General features: G+C 37.7%; 1 protein-coding gene and 3 non-coding genes across 4 annotated transcripts; all 4 read left to right on the top strand.

The window, feature by feature from the left end:
* The first annotated feature begins 2,071 nt into the window (after positions 1-2,071).
* LOC131330726 (small ubiquitin-related modifier 2-like) lies at positions 2,072-7,201 on the top strand. Its single transcript, XM_058364407.1, has 3 exons — positions 2,072-2,352; positions 6,607-6,756; positions 6,881-7,201. Exons 1-3 carry the CDS (start codon positions 2,260-2,262, stop codon positions 6,944-6,946), a joined length of 309 nt encoding a protein of 102 aa, XP_058220390.1. The 5' UTR covers positions 2,072-2,259; the 3' UTR covers positions 6,947-7,201.
* Positions 7,202-8,484: 1,283 nt separating this feature from the next.
* Positions 8,485-8,646, top strand: LOC131331717 (small nucleolar RNA Z112). Its single transcript, XR_009201516.1, has one exon. It is a non-coding gene; the product is annotated as a small nucleolar RNA Z112 (small nucleolar RNA).
* A 218-nt stretch (positions 8,647-8,864) lies between these two features.
* Positions 8,865-9,019, top strand: LOC131331669 (small nucleolar RNA snoR2/U65). Its single transcript, XR_009201471.1, has one exon. It is a non-coding gene; the product is annotated as a small nucleolar RNA snoR2/U65 (small nucleolar RNA).
* Positions 9,020-9,057: 38 nt separating this feature from the next.
* LOC131331595 (small nucleolar RNA snoR77Y) lies at positions 9,058-9,145 on the top strand. Its single transcript, XR_009201410.1, has one exon. It is a non-coding gene; the product is annotated as a small nucleolar RNA snoR77Y (small nucleolar RNA).
* The last annotated feature ends 2,844 nt before the right edge of the window (positions 9,146-11,989 follow it).

Here is an 11,989-nt window from a genome sequence, read left to right as displayed (position 1 = left end):
AAGCAAGAAATGCATAGATAATACGTAGGAGATAGTTTAAAGGGAAAAACCGAAATATACAACTATATAAACAAGTCAAAAAGAAAGCATAAAAAAAAAAAATGTGAAGATTCCGTAGCAGCTCCAATTCAAAACGATGTCTCCCTTGCAGCTGTATAGGTAAGTAGAAGACATCATCACTTGCTTGGCAAGACAATGAGCCGGATGTATATCCTTGCGATCAATCTTTTGGTTATCTGGCAAAAAATCAACTTGGAGATTTTCGTGACGAAGATTGCGCAACAAAAAACTGTCTGCATAATAAAAACTCAGACCGACCTACTAGCTACATTATAGCATTCAAACAATCAGTATAAATGAATGCAACATTAAAATTATGGTGCAGGGTCCATGTAACAACTAAAGTCTAAAAGTATGGCCATAAGTTCCGTTTGGAGGGGATTGAGCTGTAGCAAGAAACGAAGCATTGACGCAGAAGGGATCCAACGGGGAGGATGCACAAAAGTCCAAACCCAAGCTGCGTATAAAAATCAGATAAGTACTACTCAATTTTTTCTTACTCAAACCTATAATAATAAAGGGAAATGATTTTGTTACTATTTTTTTTGACGTCACTCCCCTATAAGTGTATTTTTGCACAAAAAATACACTTGTAAAGGAGTGACGTTAACAAAAAAAAGAGTAGCAAAATCAGCGGCCATAATAAAACACTTTAACTCAAATTTGTTTACTGAAGTTGTTCAATTAAGGGAGTCCAACAACTGTACTAGTATTAATGGAGTTGCCTTACTTTTAGTTGCGAGTTTAGCATATAAATTACATTTCATAATTAATATACTGGGGAGTTTGGCACTCCCTTTTTTACTAACCATACTCCCCTTTTTTATTTTTAGTGTGTGAAGTTACCTTTACACCCTTTTCACTCTTCAATATTTTCTTTTTCTTGTTATAAAAAATGAAATGGTTCCATGCACAAAGTTGAAGGATATTTTGATAATTTCATACACTAAAAACAAAAAAAGAAGAAGTGTGGTCAATAAAAAGGGAGTGCCAAAATCACTCCCCTTGCTTAAATAACCCCCATCTTCAATCTTACAAATCCCGATCTAACCAACTAACCATTCAATTCAATATACAGCCCATGCAACGAGTAATTATTGTCGTGTGGTGTCTTTGTAGGCTAATACTTTTTGAACATTTTGTAGGCTAATACAAGTTGCAACTTCTTTGGAACAAATCCATATGGACATTTGCTCAAGTTTTAATGGAAGCTTTTGCTAGTGGATGATAAAATTAATCTTTAAAAAATAATCGATATGTTCTTAAGCTAGCCCGGGCATCTAAGTTATCAAAAAATCTACTAATAAAACCAAAATGTTTGATTTAAAAGCGCCTTTAAAATTTAGTACTCCCCAATCTCATTTATTGGTCTACTGCGAAAAGACGCGTAATTTTCAGATCAAAAAATAAAAGTACTTGCATACATAGTTTTTGATTGGGTGTCAAGTTATTTAAAAAATTATGCACGCAAGTAATTTATCTTTTGACTCAAAAATTGCGCGTCTTATTACAACGGACTATGACGGAGGAGTAATTTACAACACCTATTTGGTTTTGGGCCACAAACGCAGCCCAATTCATGTATTGCAACCCATTCACGCTCACAGGCCACTGTTAATAATAAAAAATACTCCCTCCATCCCAATGTTTGTCCGATCCGCAAAACGGAGTTTTAAAAATAATGTAATTTTTGCAAGAAAAATTCAAAAGTTTTTTAACAACTTACTAGATATCAATGAGTTCTATTAATTTGTGAAAAAAGTTTAAATTTTTTCTTTAAAAATTATAATTATGTTTAAATTATCGTTTTGTGAACCGGATAAACAATTTAAAACGAAGAAAATAGTACTTGGTGGAACAGAAAATCAGGAATAAAATAAAAGCACTCATGTTATGAATTGGAGGAGACCATCATTACAACTATTCATTTGATTCAATCAATGATAGAGTTTAAGTTCGTGTAAAAATTTGAATTATTAACGAACGGTCTAGATCAGAATTGTCTCTTCCAATAAAAAACATAAAATACATAAAATATAGACGGAAGAGTATCCGGATCTAAAATAAAAATAGGCAGAAAGACAGAAAAGCTCGAGAGTCGCGTGATTTTGCAGCCCTACCCATCTCCCCCTCGACCAGTCCACTCCCAGATCAGGAGATATCATAGAGAGAGAAAGTTTAGGGGAGAGAGAGAAGAAAATGTCGGGTGTTACGAGCCAGCCACCGGCGGAGGAAGACAAGAAGCCCGGCGGCGACCAGTCCGGTCACATCAATCTCAAGGTCAAGGGTCAGGTCGGTACTCGTATCTTCATCGCGATCGAGTTATTAACACTTGTTTTTATGGCTTCTTCACTGTTGTTTCCCTATCTGATGGTGCTATTTGCATACCTGATCATGGTTTTGTGCTTGATTGTTAGTGTCTTAGGGCGTTTCGACTGCTGTTGTGTGTATTATTAGGGCAAGACTTGGGTTTTTCTTCTTGTCTGATTTATGGGATTTTTTTCAATGTTCGCGTTTCGTGGTTGTTGCGTAGGACGGGATAGTCCTCTTTTGATTATGTTTGATGGGTTCGTCGTGTTTGGACCATAGCTTTGTTACTTGGGGATTGACATTTTAAAGAGAAAATTCATTACTGTTCAAAACATAAAAATTTCCGAAACTTCTTTCCTTTTTGAAATGTAATGATTATTTCTTAGTGTTGAATGCATTTTTTCCTCCACCTTTTTATTTGAATTTGCATATGGGAACGAAGGGGGAAAAGGAAAACGGTTTCCCCCAAATTTTAGTTCCCCGTTGGGGGTTGACATTTTAAAGAGACACTTGCATTACTCTTCAAAGCATATAAATTTCAAAAATTTCTTTCCTTTTTGAAATGTAATTGATTATTTCGTAGTTTTGAATGCATTTTTTGCTCGACTCTTGTATTTGAATATGGGAATGAAGGGCAAAAAGGAAAATGGTTCACTTCTTTTCCCTTGACTAGTCAAAATGGACAAAGATTATGGAACAATTGAAAAAAGAAAAGATAAACTAAAATTTTGGGATGGAGGCAGTAGTAACTAATATATGTTGTAGTCTGGGAATACTAATTGGTCCTGTATTGAGGTAGTCTACACGGGCTTTGTCCGGCTTTAATTGGGTCTCTCCAAGTGAATGGTGGGATTTGTCTCCCTGATTAGTGGGTCCATTGGACCAGATACCGGTTTATCATGGAAAAGAGGGAATTAAGAGTTTAAATGGTTTCTTGTCTCTTTTCTCCTGTAAATCTCTAGCCCGAACAAAGGACAAGATCCTCATCAGAGGCTGAAACTCGATCAACCATCAAATGCCGAATCTGGTCCCAACAATGACAATATTCTCACAAGTTCATCTTCCCTGCCAAAAGTCTCAGTGCAGCTTCATCCTGCCTCAATGTTCTGTTGTCATCATCTTATTTCTTGGAACATGCTTTATCTTCCTCAAATAACTCTCTCCAACTACCAACTACTGTGGCCCATGGTAGAAGCGAGTCTAAGATCATATTGTCTTTTTCACTCTTATTTAAATTAGGGAAAAAAACCAAAATGGTCCTTGTAGTTTAGTGTTTGTGTCAACTTGGTCCTTGCAGTTTGAATTGGCTCGATTTACACTCTGTAGTTTTCATTTTGTTCCAACTTGGTCCAATTACTAACTGCTGTACTCCGTTAACTCCAGACACGAATGGGTTCCTTTTCTAGGGTTAAAACTGTAATCTGTCATTCTCCTTACCCTACTATACCTCTCAACGAAAACACAGAGCCTCATTGTTCTATTCTTCATTTTTTTTCACGGCTTCCATTCTCCATTTGTCGTGTCCGGGATTTTACCTTCGACCAAAATGTGTCTCGTTCGCCTTCAGGGGAATGAGTGAGAGGGATTAGGGCCTGAATAAGTGATTCGATTCCTATGGATTGTGACGTGGTTCTTGAAAAAAAAGAAAAAATGAGGAGTTTTGTGTTCTATGGATTGTCTCGTTCGCATAGAGTTTAGGTGTGTTTGATCATCTCTTGAATATCAAAAGAATAATTCAAGTATTTTAGAAAAAAGAACACGGGCCAGAGAACCCGGTTTTTAGAAAAAAGTGATTCCGTTTTGCTTTTAAGGAAAAGGTTTTGGGTCTGCGAGGTTAAAGAATAAAGGGTTCGGTAATTCACTAGAAAAATGACCCATTTGTGTCTAGGGTTAACGGAGGCTAACGGCAGTTCGTAATTGGACCAAATTGGAACAAAATGGAAACAACAAAGTGTAAATCGAGCCAATTCAAACTATAGGGACCAAGTTGACACAAACACTAAACTACAGGGACCATTTCGGTTTTTTTCCCTTTAAATTACTACAGTTCCTTTGGCTGGATGGATGTGGTTTACTTGTGCTTACCATGCCAGCAGATCCAACAGCACACTGGTATAACCCACAAGCCAGATGTAAGTACTAAGTACCACATGGACAAGGGGGTATACTTGACTCCATTCTTTTTTGTTTTTTTTCCATATAATAGAAGGTACTGGCTCCAAATCGGGTGTATTTTTCGTCAAATTGGTGAATTTAATCTCACGTAGTTATCTATTAGGTTGTAGCCTCCTCGTGCCTCTTTATATTCATAAATATTGACAGTTGACACCAATAGAAAGAGAGAAGTGAGAACAATCAGGAAGAATTTAGTTGCAATGCTTATCTGTAATATGACACATAAGAGACCGTGAAAGAACGTTGTTTCCCCAATTGGGGAACAAATCTGTATTTAGAGTTTGTATGTTGTCAGATACAGGGAGAGAAAGGGTAAGAGATTGTTTGTGGTTGCTGATGGCCTGATTGGCGGTGGGAAATATTGCCATATGACGTGGGGAAATGCAAGGAACTCCCTTGGACAAAGAGGGTTATTGGGCGAATATATAATACTTTGTATGATGGAACTGCGGAAACAAGTGGCCACAACCTCTTATGCTTTTAAGTCCCAACGTTTGCTTTTAGCATGCATTGGCTCACCGCTCATGTACAACCAACTTGGGTCCTTGCATATTGGTGGAGTGCTCTTGATAGAATTCCACGAAACAAATGGCAGAGACGCTGTGAATTGGTTATAGATGAACTTTAAACATTTCTACCTGATTTAGGACTCGGTTTCGAGTTACGGGAATTTTGCTGGGCAGTTTGAAGCATGGGTTGAAGAGTGCCCAAAATTGCTAAATCAACTGCCCTCTAGAATGGTAGCTAATATTGAACAATCCTTGAGAACTTTTGTGCATATTTCCATTCTTGATTTAATGCGTAAATAAAAGTTGATCCGCTAGGGGTGTTTTCTGTAGTAGACTGATAGATCAGTAAAGATTCATTATTAAACCAACAATCCCGTTCTGATGATCAATAATTTTGCCGGTTCTGGGGGGCATATGGTGTCCTAGAACTACTTTGTAAGCCTTCCTATCTTCCCTCTGGAAAGAAGGGTTCGGTATTTTTTTGATGTTGCACAGAAACAATGACACTTAAAAGAAATTTCTATGTTTTTGTCGAGTTATTTCCATATTCCATCACCTAATTAGAGGATTCTTGGTATCAGTGGTTGATTGTTTCAGGTTGCATATTTTTCTGCCCTTTTTTTCTTGTCGGGGGATGCTTCAAGGAATTTGTTGATTAGTTTTGATATTATTTAAGGGAAGCGACGAAAACACACGATCTTGTATAAAAAAGGTAAAACAGGAAAAAAAATAAAATGTACCAATAAACAAAAGACTGCAATGAAAATGAAAAGTCCTTGAGTATAAGTAACATAGATATCACTGTTCCTTTCAAGTCATGAGTCGAGCTTTCATTCTCTTAAAAGACCGACAATTCCTCTATTTCCAATTGCACCGTGATCGATATATCAAAGTGGGTAGCCACTCCCTATGCTTGCTATTGACTCTACGGAGACATTCCCTGTTCCCTCGATTCTTAGATGAGTATGCAGACAAGTAAATGTGCTATTAGTGAGAATACAATTTCTATTAGTGAGAATACAAAGCCTTGTGTGCAAGTTGCCACGGGAAGAAAGATGCAATATGGTTGTTGGCTTGTCCAGTTTGAATTTTCTACAGAGCTCCTTGATTTGTTATCCCTACTGGATAATAGGATCGTAGTGATGTGGAAAATAATGCCTTTTACACGTAATTTTACTGAGGGGCCCAGCCAGCCGTTGCCATTAACAGCGTTGACATTGTCATTGTGTATCGTAAAGTTAGTATCACGGGTTTCGCTTAACTTTTCTCTCAATGCATTGATGAGGCAACAAGCTGAAATCTATCATGGGTTTGGCTCAACTTTTCTCTCAATGCTTTGATGAGGCAACAAGCTGAAATCTACCATGTCAACTGTGTATGCTAGTTATTATTTTCTGCTAAGCAAAAAATGTATCGCAGTTATCCTCTTTATTTTCCTGTGATACCTGTAATGTAGCTATATATGCTTGGTGATCTTGTGGACTCATGATTGGTTCTATTGGTCTGTTTCTTTTGTTTCTCCATCTTCGAGTTGACCAAGCATGTCTTGTAGGATGGCAATGAAGTGTTCTTTAGGATCAAAAGAAGCACCCAACTGAAGAAACTTATGAATGCTTACTGTGAGCGGCAGTCTGTGGAGTTCAACTCGATTGCCTTCTTGTTTGATGGACGTCGTCTCCGAGGGGAGCAGACTCCTGATGAGGTCTCTCTCTCTCTCTCTCTCTCTCTCTCTCTCTCTCTCTCTCTCTCATATGTGTGTGTGTGTGTGTTTGTGCGCGTGCATGTGTTTGTATGTATCTCATGGACTTTTCTTCCTGTTTCTGCAGCTGGAGATGGAGGATGGTGACGAGATCGACGCAATGTTACATCAAACTGGTGGCTCAGCTGTTTGAATAATGCTCTACTCGTTTGTGTGAACAGTAGAATTTTAGGGACTTGAATTTGGGTTTGAGTGTTTGCTAAAAAATTACTGTGCAAATATTAGGTTATCGGATTTGTATTGTTCGTCTTGCTTGGTAAATTTAGCAACCTGCTACTTCTAGTTACCATGGCCATAATTTGAACGTCGAAGAAAAGCGTGTTGTTGCTTCATTTGTGGATGGACAAGATGGAATTATGTGTGTGTGAGAGACTATTCAATTCCCTTTTCCCTTGGCGTACTGTCACGTGATGTCTTATTGTATGCCATTGATTCAATATCCATGGATCAAAGCTGATAAGAGGTCAAACTTTGCCTCTAAAATTTGCAGTGTTGTCCAACTTAAGACTGCTTTTATCAACAGTTTGTCGGCAACCTACTTGAAGATTGGAATCGTTGGAACTTGGAAGACAACGAATCTAATACTACTATTTCTGTTGGGCCATTTGGCCGTGCAACTAGTTCATGGTTTCATATACGTATCTGTATTTTCTTGTTGCTCAAAAAAAAATAAGAAGAGACAAGGACAATAGGTTTTAAAAAAAAAAAAAAACACTAAATCTGGATGTCCTGGCCGAAATTGGAGGGAAAGTATGTGTGTTGACCCATCCGGGTCGGACAATTTTGGCAATAGACAGCTCAAATTTCATCTCAACAATGAGCGGATGGACAGCTAAGATGAAATATGAGTCGTCCATTGTCAAATTGGATAGCTCGTATGGGGTCAACGCACATGGGAAAGCAGGCTCCCTGGGTTCTGAGTTTTGGCCGGTCTATGTACCCTGCCTAGCTCTTGTCCCTGAAGAACCAATCCAATCGTTCATTAGTAGGGATCCTAATCAATGCTAATACAGAGTCGTTTACATACCCTAATTACAGCAAATGCAAAGTCGTGTACATATCTAGTCCACCATAATTGATGATAGTTGGTACCTATAAACAAACTTGAGACCTAAAAGGAGCAAATCTCTAAATTGCACAAAGCCAACCCCTCGGGTGAACAAGTTAAAAGGTTCTCTTGAGGGTTTGGATTTAGGGCTAAATTGCCAATAAGCTCTAGCACAGTTGGTATTTCCTAGTCCTCTTTATGTGGGAGGCCAGAGTTCCAGCTTTGTCGTGGGCGTTTGGGATTCAGGATTATGGATAGTCTCTGAAATCTATTGTGGACTAACCTACTAACTCTCTGTTACAAAATTTAAAAAAAAAAAAAAAAAACTCTGTTACAAAATTGAAAAAAAGAAGAAGAAGAGGTTAAAAGGTTTTTTTTTTTTTTATCAGGTTAAAAGGTTGAGGAATCTAATCTTTAGATTTGTCAGTTGGGGTATCAAGTGACAATTGGTGATAGTTAAGGGATTTCCGCGTAGTTAACCCCTATTATGAACCTAGGGCTTCCGGCTTCACGTTGACCTCCTATTTGCATCGACTCTACTGAGATTCTTTGTGCCGGCGTCGTCATAAAGAGTCACAAGGTTGTGCTTTAGGGTTTGGGGTTAGGGTTTTTGGTCCGATATCTACCCTGTGAAGAAGAATTCCCGTGCAATAGGAAGTGCCGTATGACACTCCAAACAGCGGCGGCGCACGGCGGCCCCCCTTCCCATCCGCCGTATTGGCCGGGCACTGGTGGATCCGCTGCTCCCCGCTGTGCGTGTGATTTGAAACGGGTCTCTGAGGGTCCTTCTCTAAACTCCTTCGTGTGTTTTTTTCTTTTTAGATTCAGTGTTGGGTCACTGGATCATCCGCTCCCATTCTGAATTATCATTATATCATGGCTCTCAACTTCTGTTCATGCAAATTTTAGTAGCAGTTTGGACCTTTTTTAAAGAACCTTTTTACATACGTTTGCATTTTCGCTCGTGCACGTGTATTATGTGACTTTCAGAGTTTGAGTTGAAGGTCCAATACCATGTCGCTGGTAGCCAGATAGCAATGACTACCGCCGACGCTATGGTTGGACCGGAATCAATCTCACAAAATTTGCATTTTGATGGGAACCTGTGGATCGATTTACTACCGTTCGTCCACGGAGCCAGTTTATGCGATTACATTTTCTGTGCTGTGTTTTCTTTGTTCTTGTTTTTCATTTTGAAGCCGATGATGAGTATTTGTTTTTGAAAAAGTTGGAATTACCGGCTGAATCATCCGTTGATGAGAGATTGACTATCTGAGGCTTCGCTCCAAATGTTTCTTGGTATGTTGTCAATGGGGAAAACACTGTAAAATGCTCTTGTAACCCAAGTCAATTCACGAAGTTTGTTGAATCCACCGGCGAGATACACACAAGAAATTCATCCAGGATCATCATCAAACCCCCATCATACTGCTTGTCTGTTGACCATCATTAGACTAATCACAACCAAAATTAGCAAAAGCCTCAATAATAGTATAGTTGGACGATAGAAAAAGTCATAGCAAACTCGGTACTGCCACGGATTTCATCATATGAAGCTGTACAAACAACAGGACATCATGTTCTTTTACATGAAGGTTATTGTTGGTTTAATTTAATATTTTGCTTTAATGTTAATATTAATTTTGTGGGTTTATTTTAAAGAGGTAATATATGCAATTAGAGATAAAGGAGTGTAAATATCTTTGAAGAGGTCTCCTTGTTTTACTCCTAATTATTAGTAGCATGTGTTGCATACTAACGGCAGAATAAACCCTATCCTTGATAATCTCCTAATTCTTTTCCTAAAGATCTGCCACTTTTCACTTGCCCAACAAACTATTGTTTACTATAAAACAGTGTTTATTGTTTCGGCTGTAGAAGAAGGAAAAAACTCTATCTACATCTTATTCTCTCTCCTGCTTTAGAAATCATAAACAGTGACTGATCATATTTGGTTCATATATACATATTTGGTTCGGTATTATATTTGGATTTTGAGTGTCGGGAAACTATACGGTTCGTGAGTTCAATTCGCTGCACAGAAGAGAACTTGAAGGTCGTTGTATCTTGGGGAAAGAACGCCATCCAACCCCGTGCAGGAGGGGGTGTATCATTCCTTAGGAGGGCGTCATCACGTGCCTCGACCACCCCACAGGCTATTCTTATCTTTTCTCTAATAATATTGAATTGCCTTTCTTGGTTGATTATTTGTTCTTGTTTAGGCATTTAATTCTAGCAGAAATATCCTAATCATATAATTTTTCCAACAATCTAAGGAATGATAATTATAGGATTTTCTGATAGAATAATTTATAGCATGAGTAAATCGATATGCTTATGAAACTGGCCTTTGCAACGTGTCCATGGGGATTACAAAATTGTAAGACGACACTTCATATTCCAACTGGTCATTCTTATTCTATGAAGGAATTATAAGATTGTGTATGAATGAAGAGAACTCTAATTGTTTATAGATTGTAAACTATGGCCACTGTAATTACGCGTATCAACTTACTAATAAGATTTTCTGCACTTTGCTATGCAACATGGAATTGGGTTAATCATTCTTGTGTAGCGATTGGTTAACTGTTATCACTCGATCTTGCATATAATTAATGTTATGAAATATGGTATCTCTTGATTTTGGAAGGACAAACTTGTTTGCGTATATCTCTTGAACTTGGTGAATTGGCCGTAATTGTTTATACTGATGTATATATGTATGATTATGGTCATAACGTTGGTGAAAGATAAAACATTGGGATGAGAGAGATTAAGACTTCACGAACGGTACAAAGTTGAAACCAAGTATGACTCAAGCTAATGGAAATCCAAGAGTATATCTAGTGATGTTTTTCGTATAAAATTAAAATAATCCCAGTGGTATATTAGAGTCTCAAATGCAAGATAGAGTTTGTTGTGTTCATTATTTTTGGAGTATAAAGCTTTTCCAAAGAACAATACAAGTCTTACTTTATGCAGTAGGAATTTTGTATGGGATACACTTAATTAGTATTTATTCACAACCGTGAGTGGCACTTCTATATCTGGATTTAACAAAAGTCATTTTTTTGTGTGGAGCAACTATTACTACATTTTTACCTTACTCAGGTTCACTGTGAATGTAAGAACTGAAAGCTGGCTAGTGCTTGTTTTTGAACTTCTCAGTTCTTAAATGTAGTAATCTGAATTGAGTTGTAGACTTCAATTCCTTAAACTCATGTTTGTGATGATTAAAAAAATTTGACTTCACCACTTTGGATCAGATCTTTTTTGGTTAACAAATTAAGAATACAGGAGAAAAAAAAAAAAAGGGATTCACAGATAGTAAGAACTCAAGCATTTAACCTAGAATGTACCTACATTGGTGATTGCCAATAAAGACAGAACAATGTGAAGTGGTTGCGTTATCTCTAACATTTTTATCTTATTTTCACAACTTAAGGTGTAATGTGATATTGTGGGGGGTTTCATTCGAGTGCTCACTATGCTTTGAGATTATACACATGAAAGTGAGCATTAAGGTTGAAATAACTTTTAGGTGGTTGTTACTTTATGATGTTATAGATGGTGTGAGTGTGAGGATAATCAGCATAGAATGTGGGGGCAATTGTTGTTGTCATTATTTGTGTTATTTAGCTTGTTATCATTGATGTTATGCCGCTGGTGAAGTGTTTTGATAGATACATTTACCTCTGGAAAAAAAGAGGAGAAAAGCTATATGGCCACATTGTTATAGAGCGATTTGATTTGTCAATTGTGGTGGTCAAAATCTTTTCTCAATGGATGTTGGTAACTATTGGGCCTGATATGCATCTAGGCGTTACTTTGTTGTGCTAGTTGCTGATTGATATTTAACTCCACTAGTTTTGTGTTGGAGAATGGTATTTAAATATTTCTCAGGCTGTGGATGTTGGTGAGCTTGATGTGAAGCAATAATGGGGCTCTTATAAACTTCTAAAATTGTGGGGGCCTGATCAGCCTCAAAAGACAAAAAGATTAGCGTGTAGGCTAATTCTTGTTTGTCTTATAATAAAGGCTTAGCGCGAAGGCAAGTCTTTGAATCATCGAGGGGAATGGGACTGAAGCCTATAAGTTAGTCACCTCGGCGGACACCTAACCTTTGTG

Source organism: Rhododendron vialii, chromosome 6a (assembly GCF_030253575.1).
Source record: "Rhododendron vialii isolate Sample 1 chromosome 6a, ASM3025357v1".
Lineage (NCBI taxonomy): Eukaryota > Viridiplantae > Streptophyta > Magnoliopsida > Ericales > Ericaceae > Rhododendron > Rhododendron vialii.
Note: the sequence above shows the minus strand (reverse complement) of the source record. Positions and strands in the feature narration are given on the sequence as shown.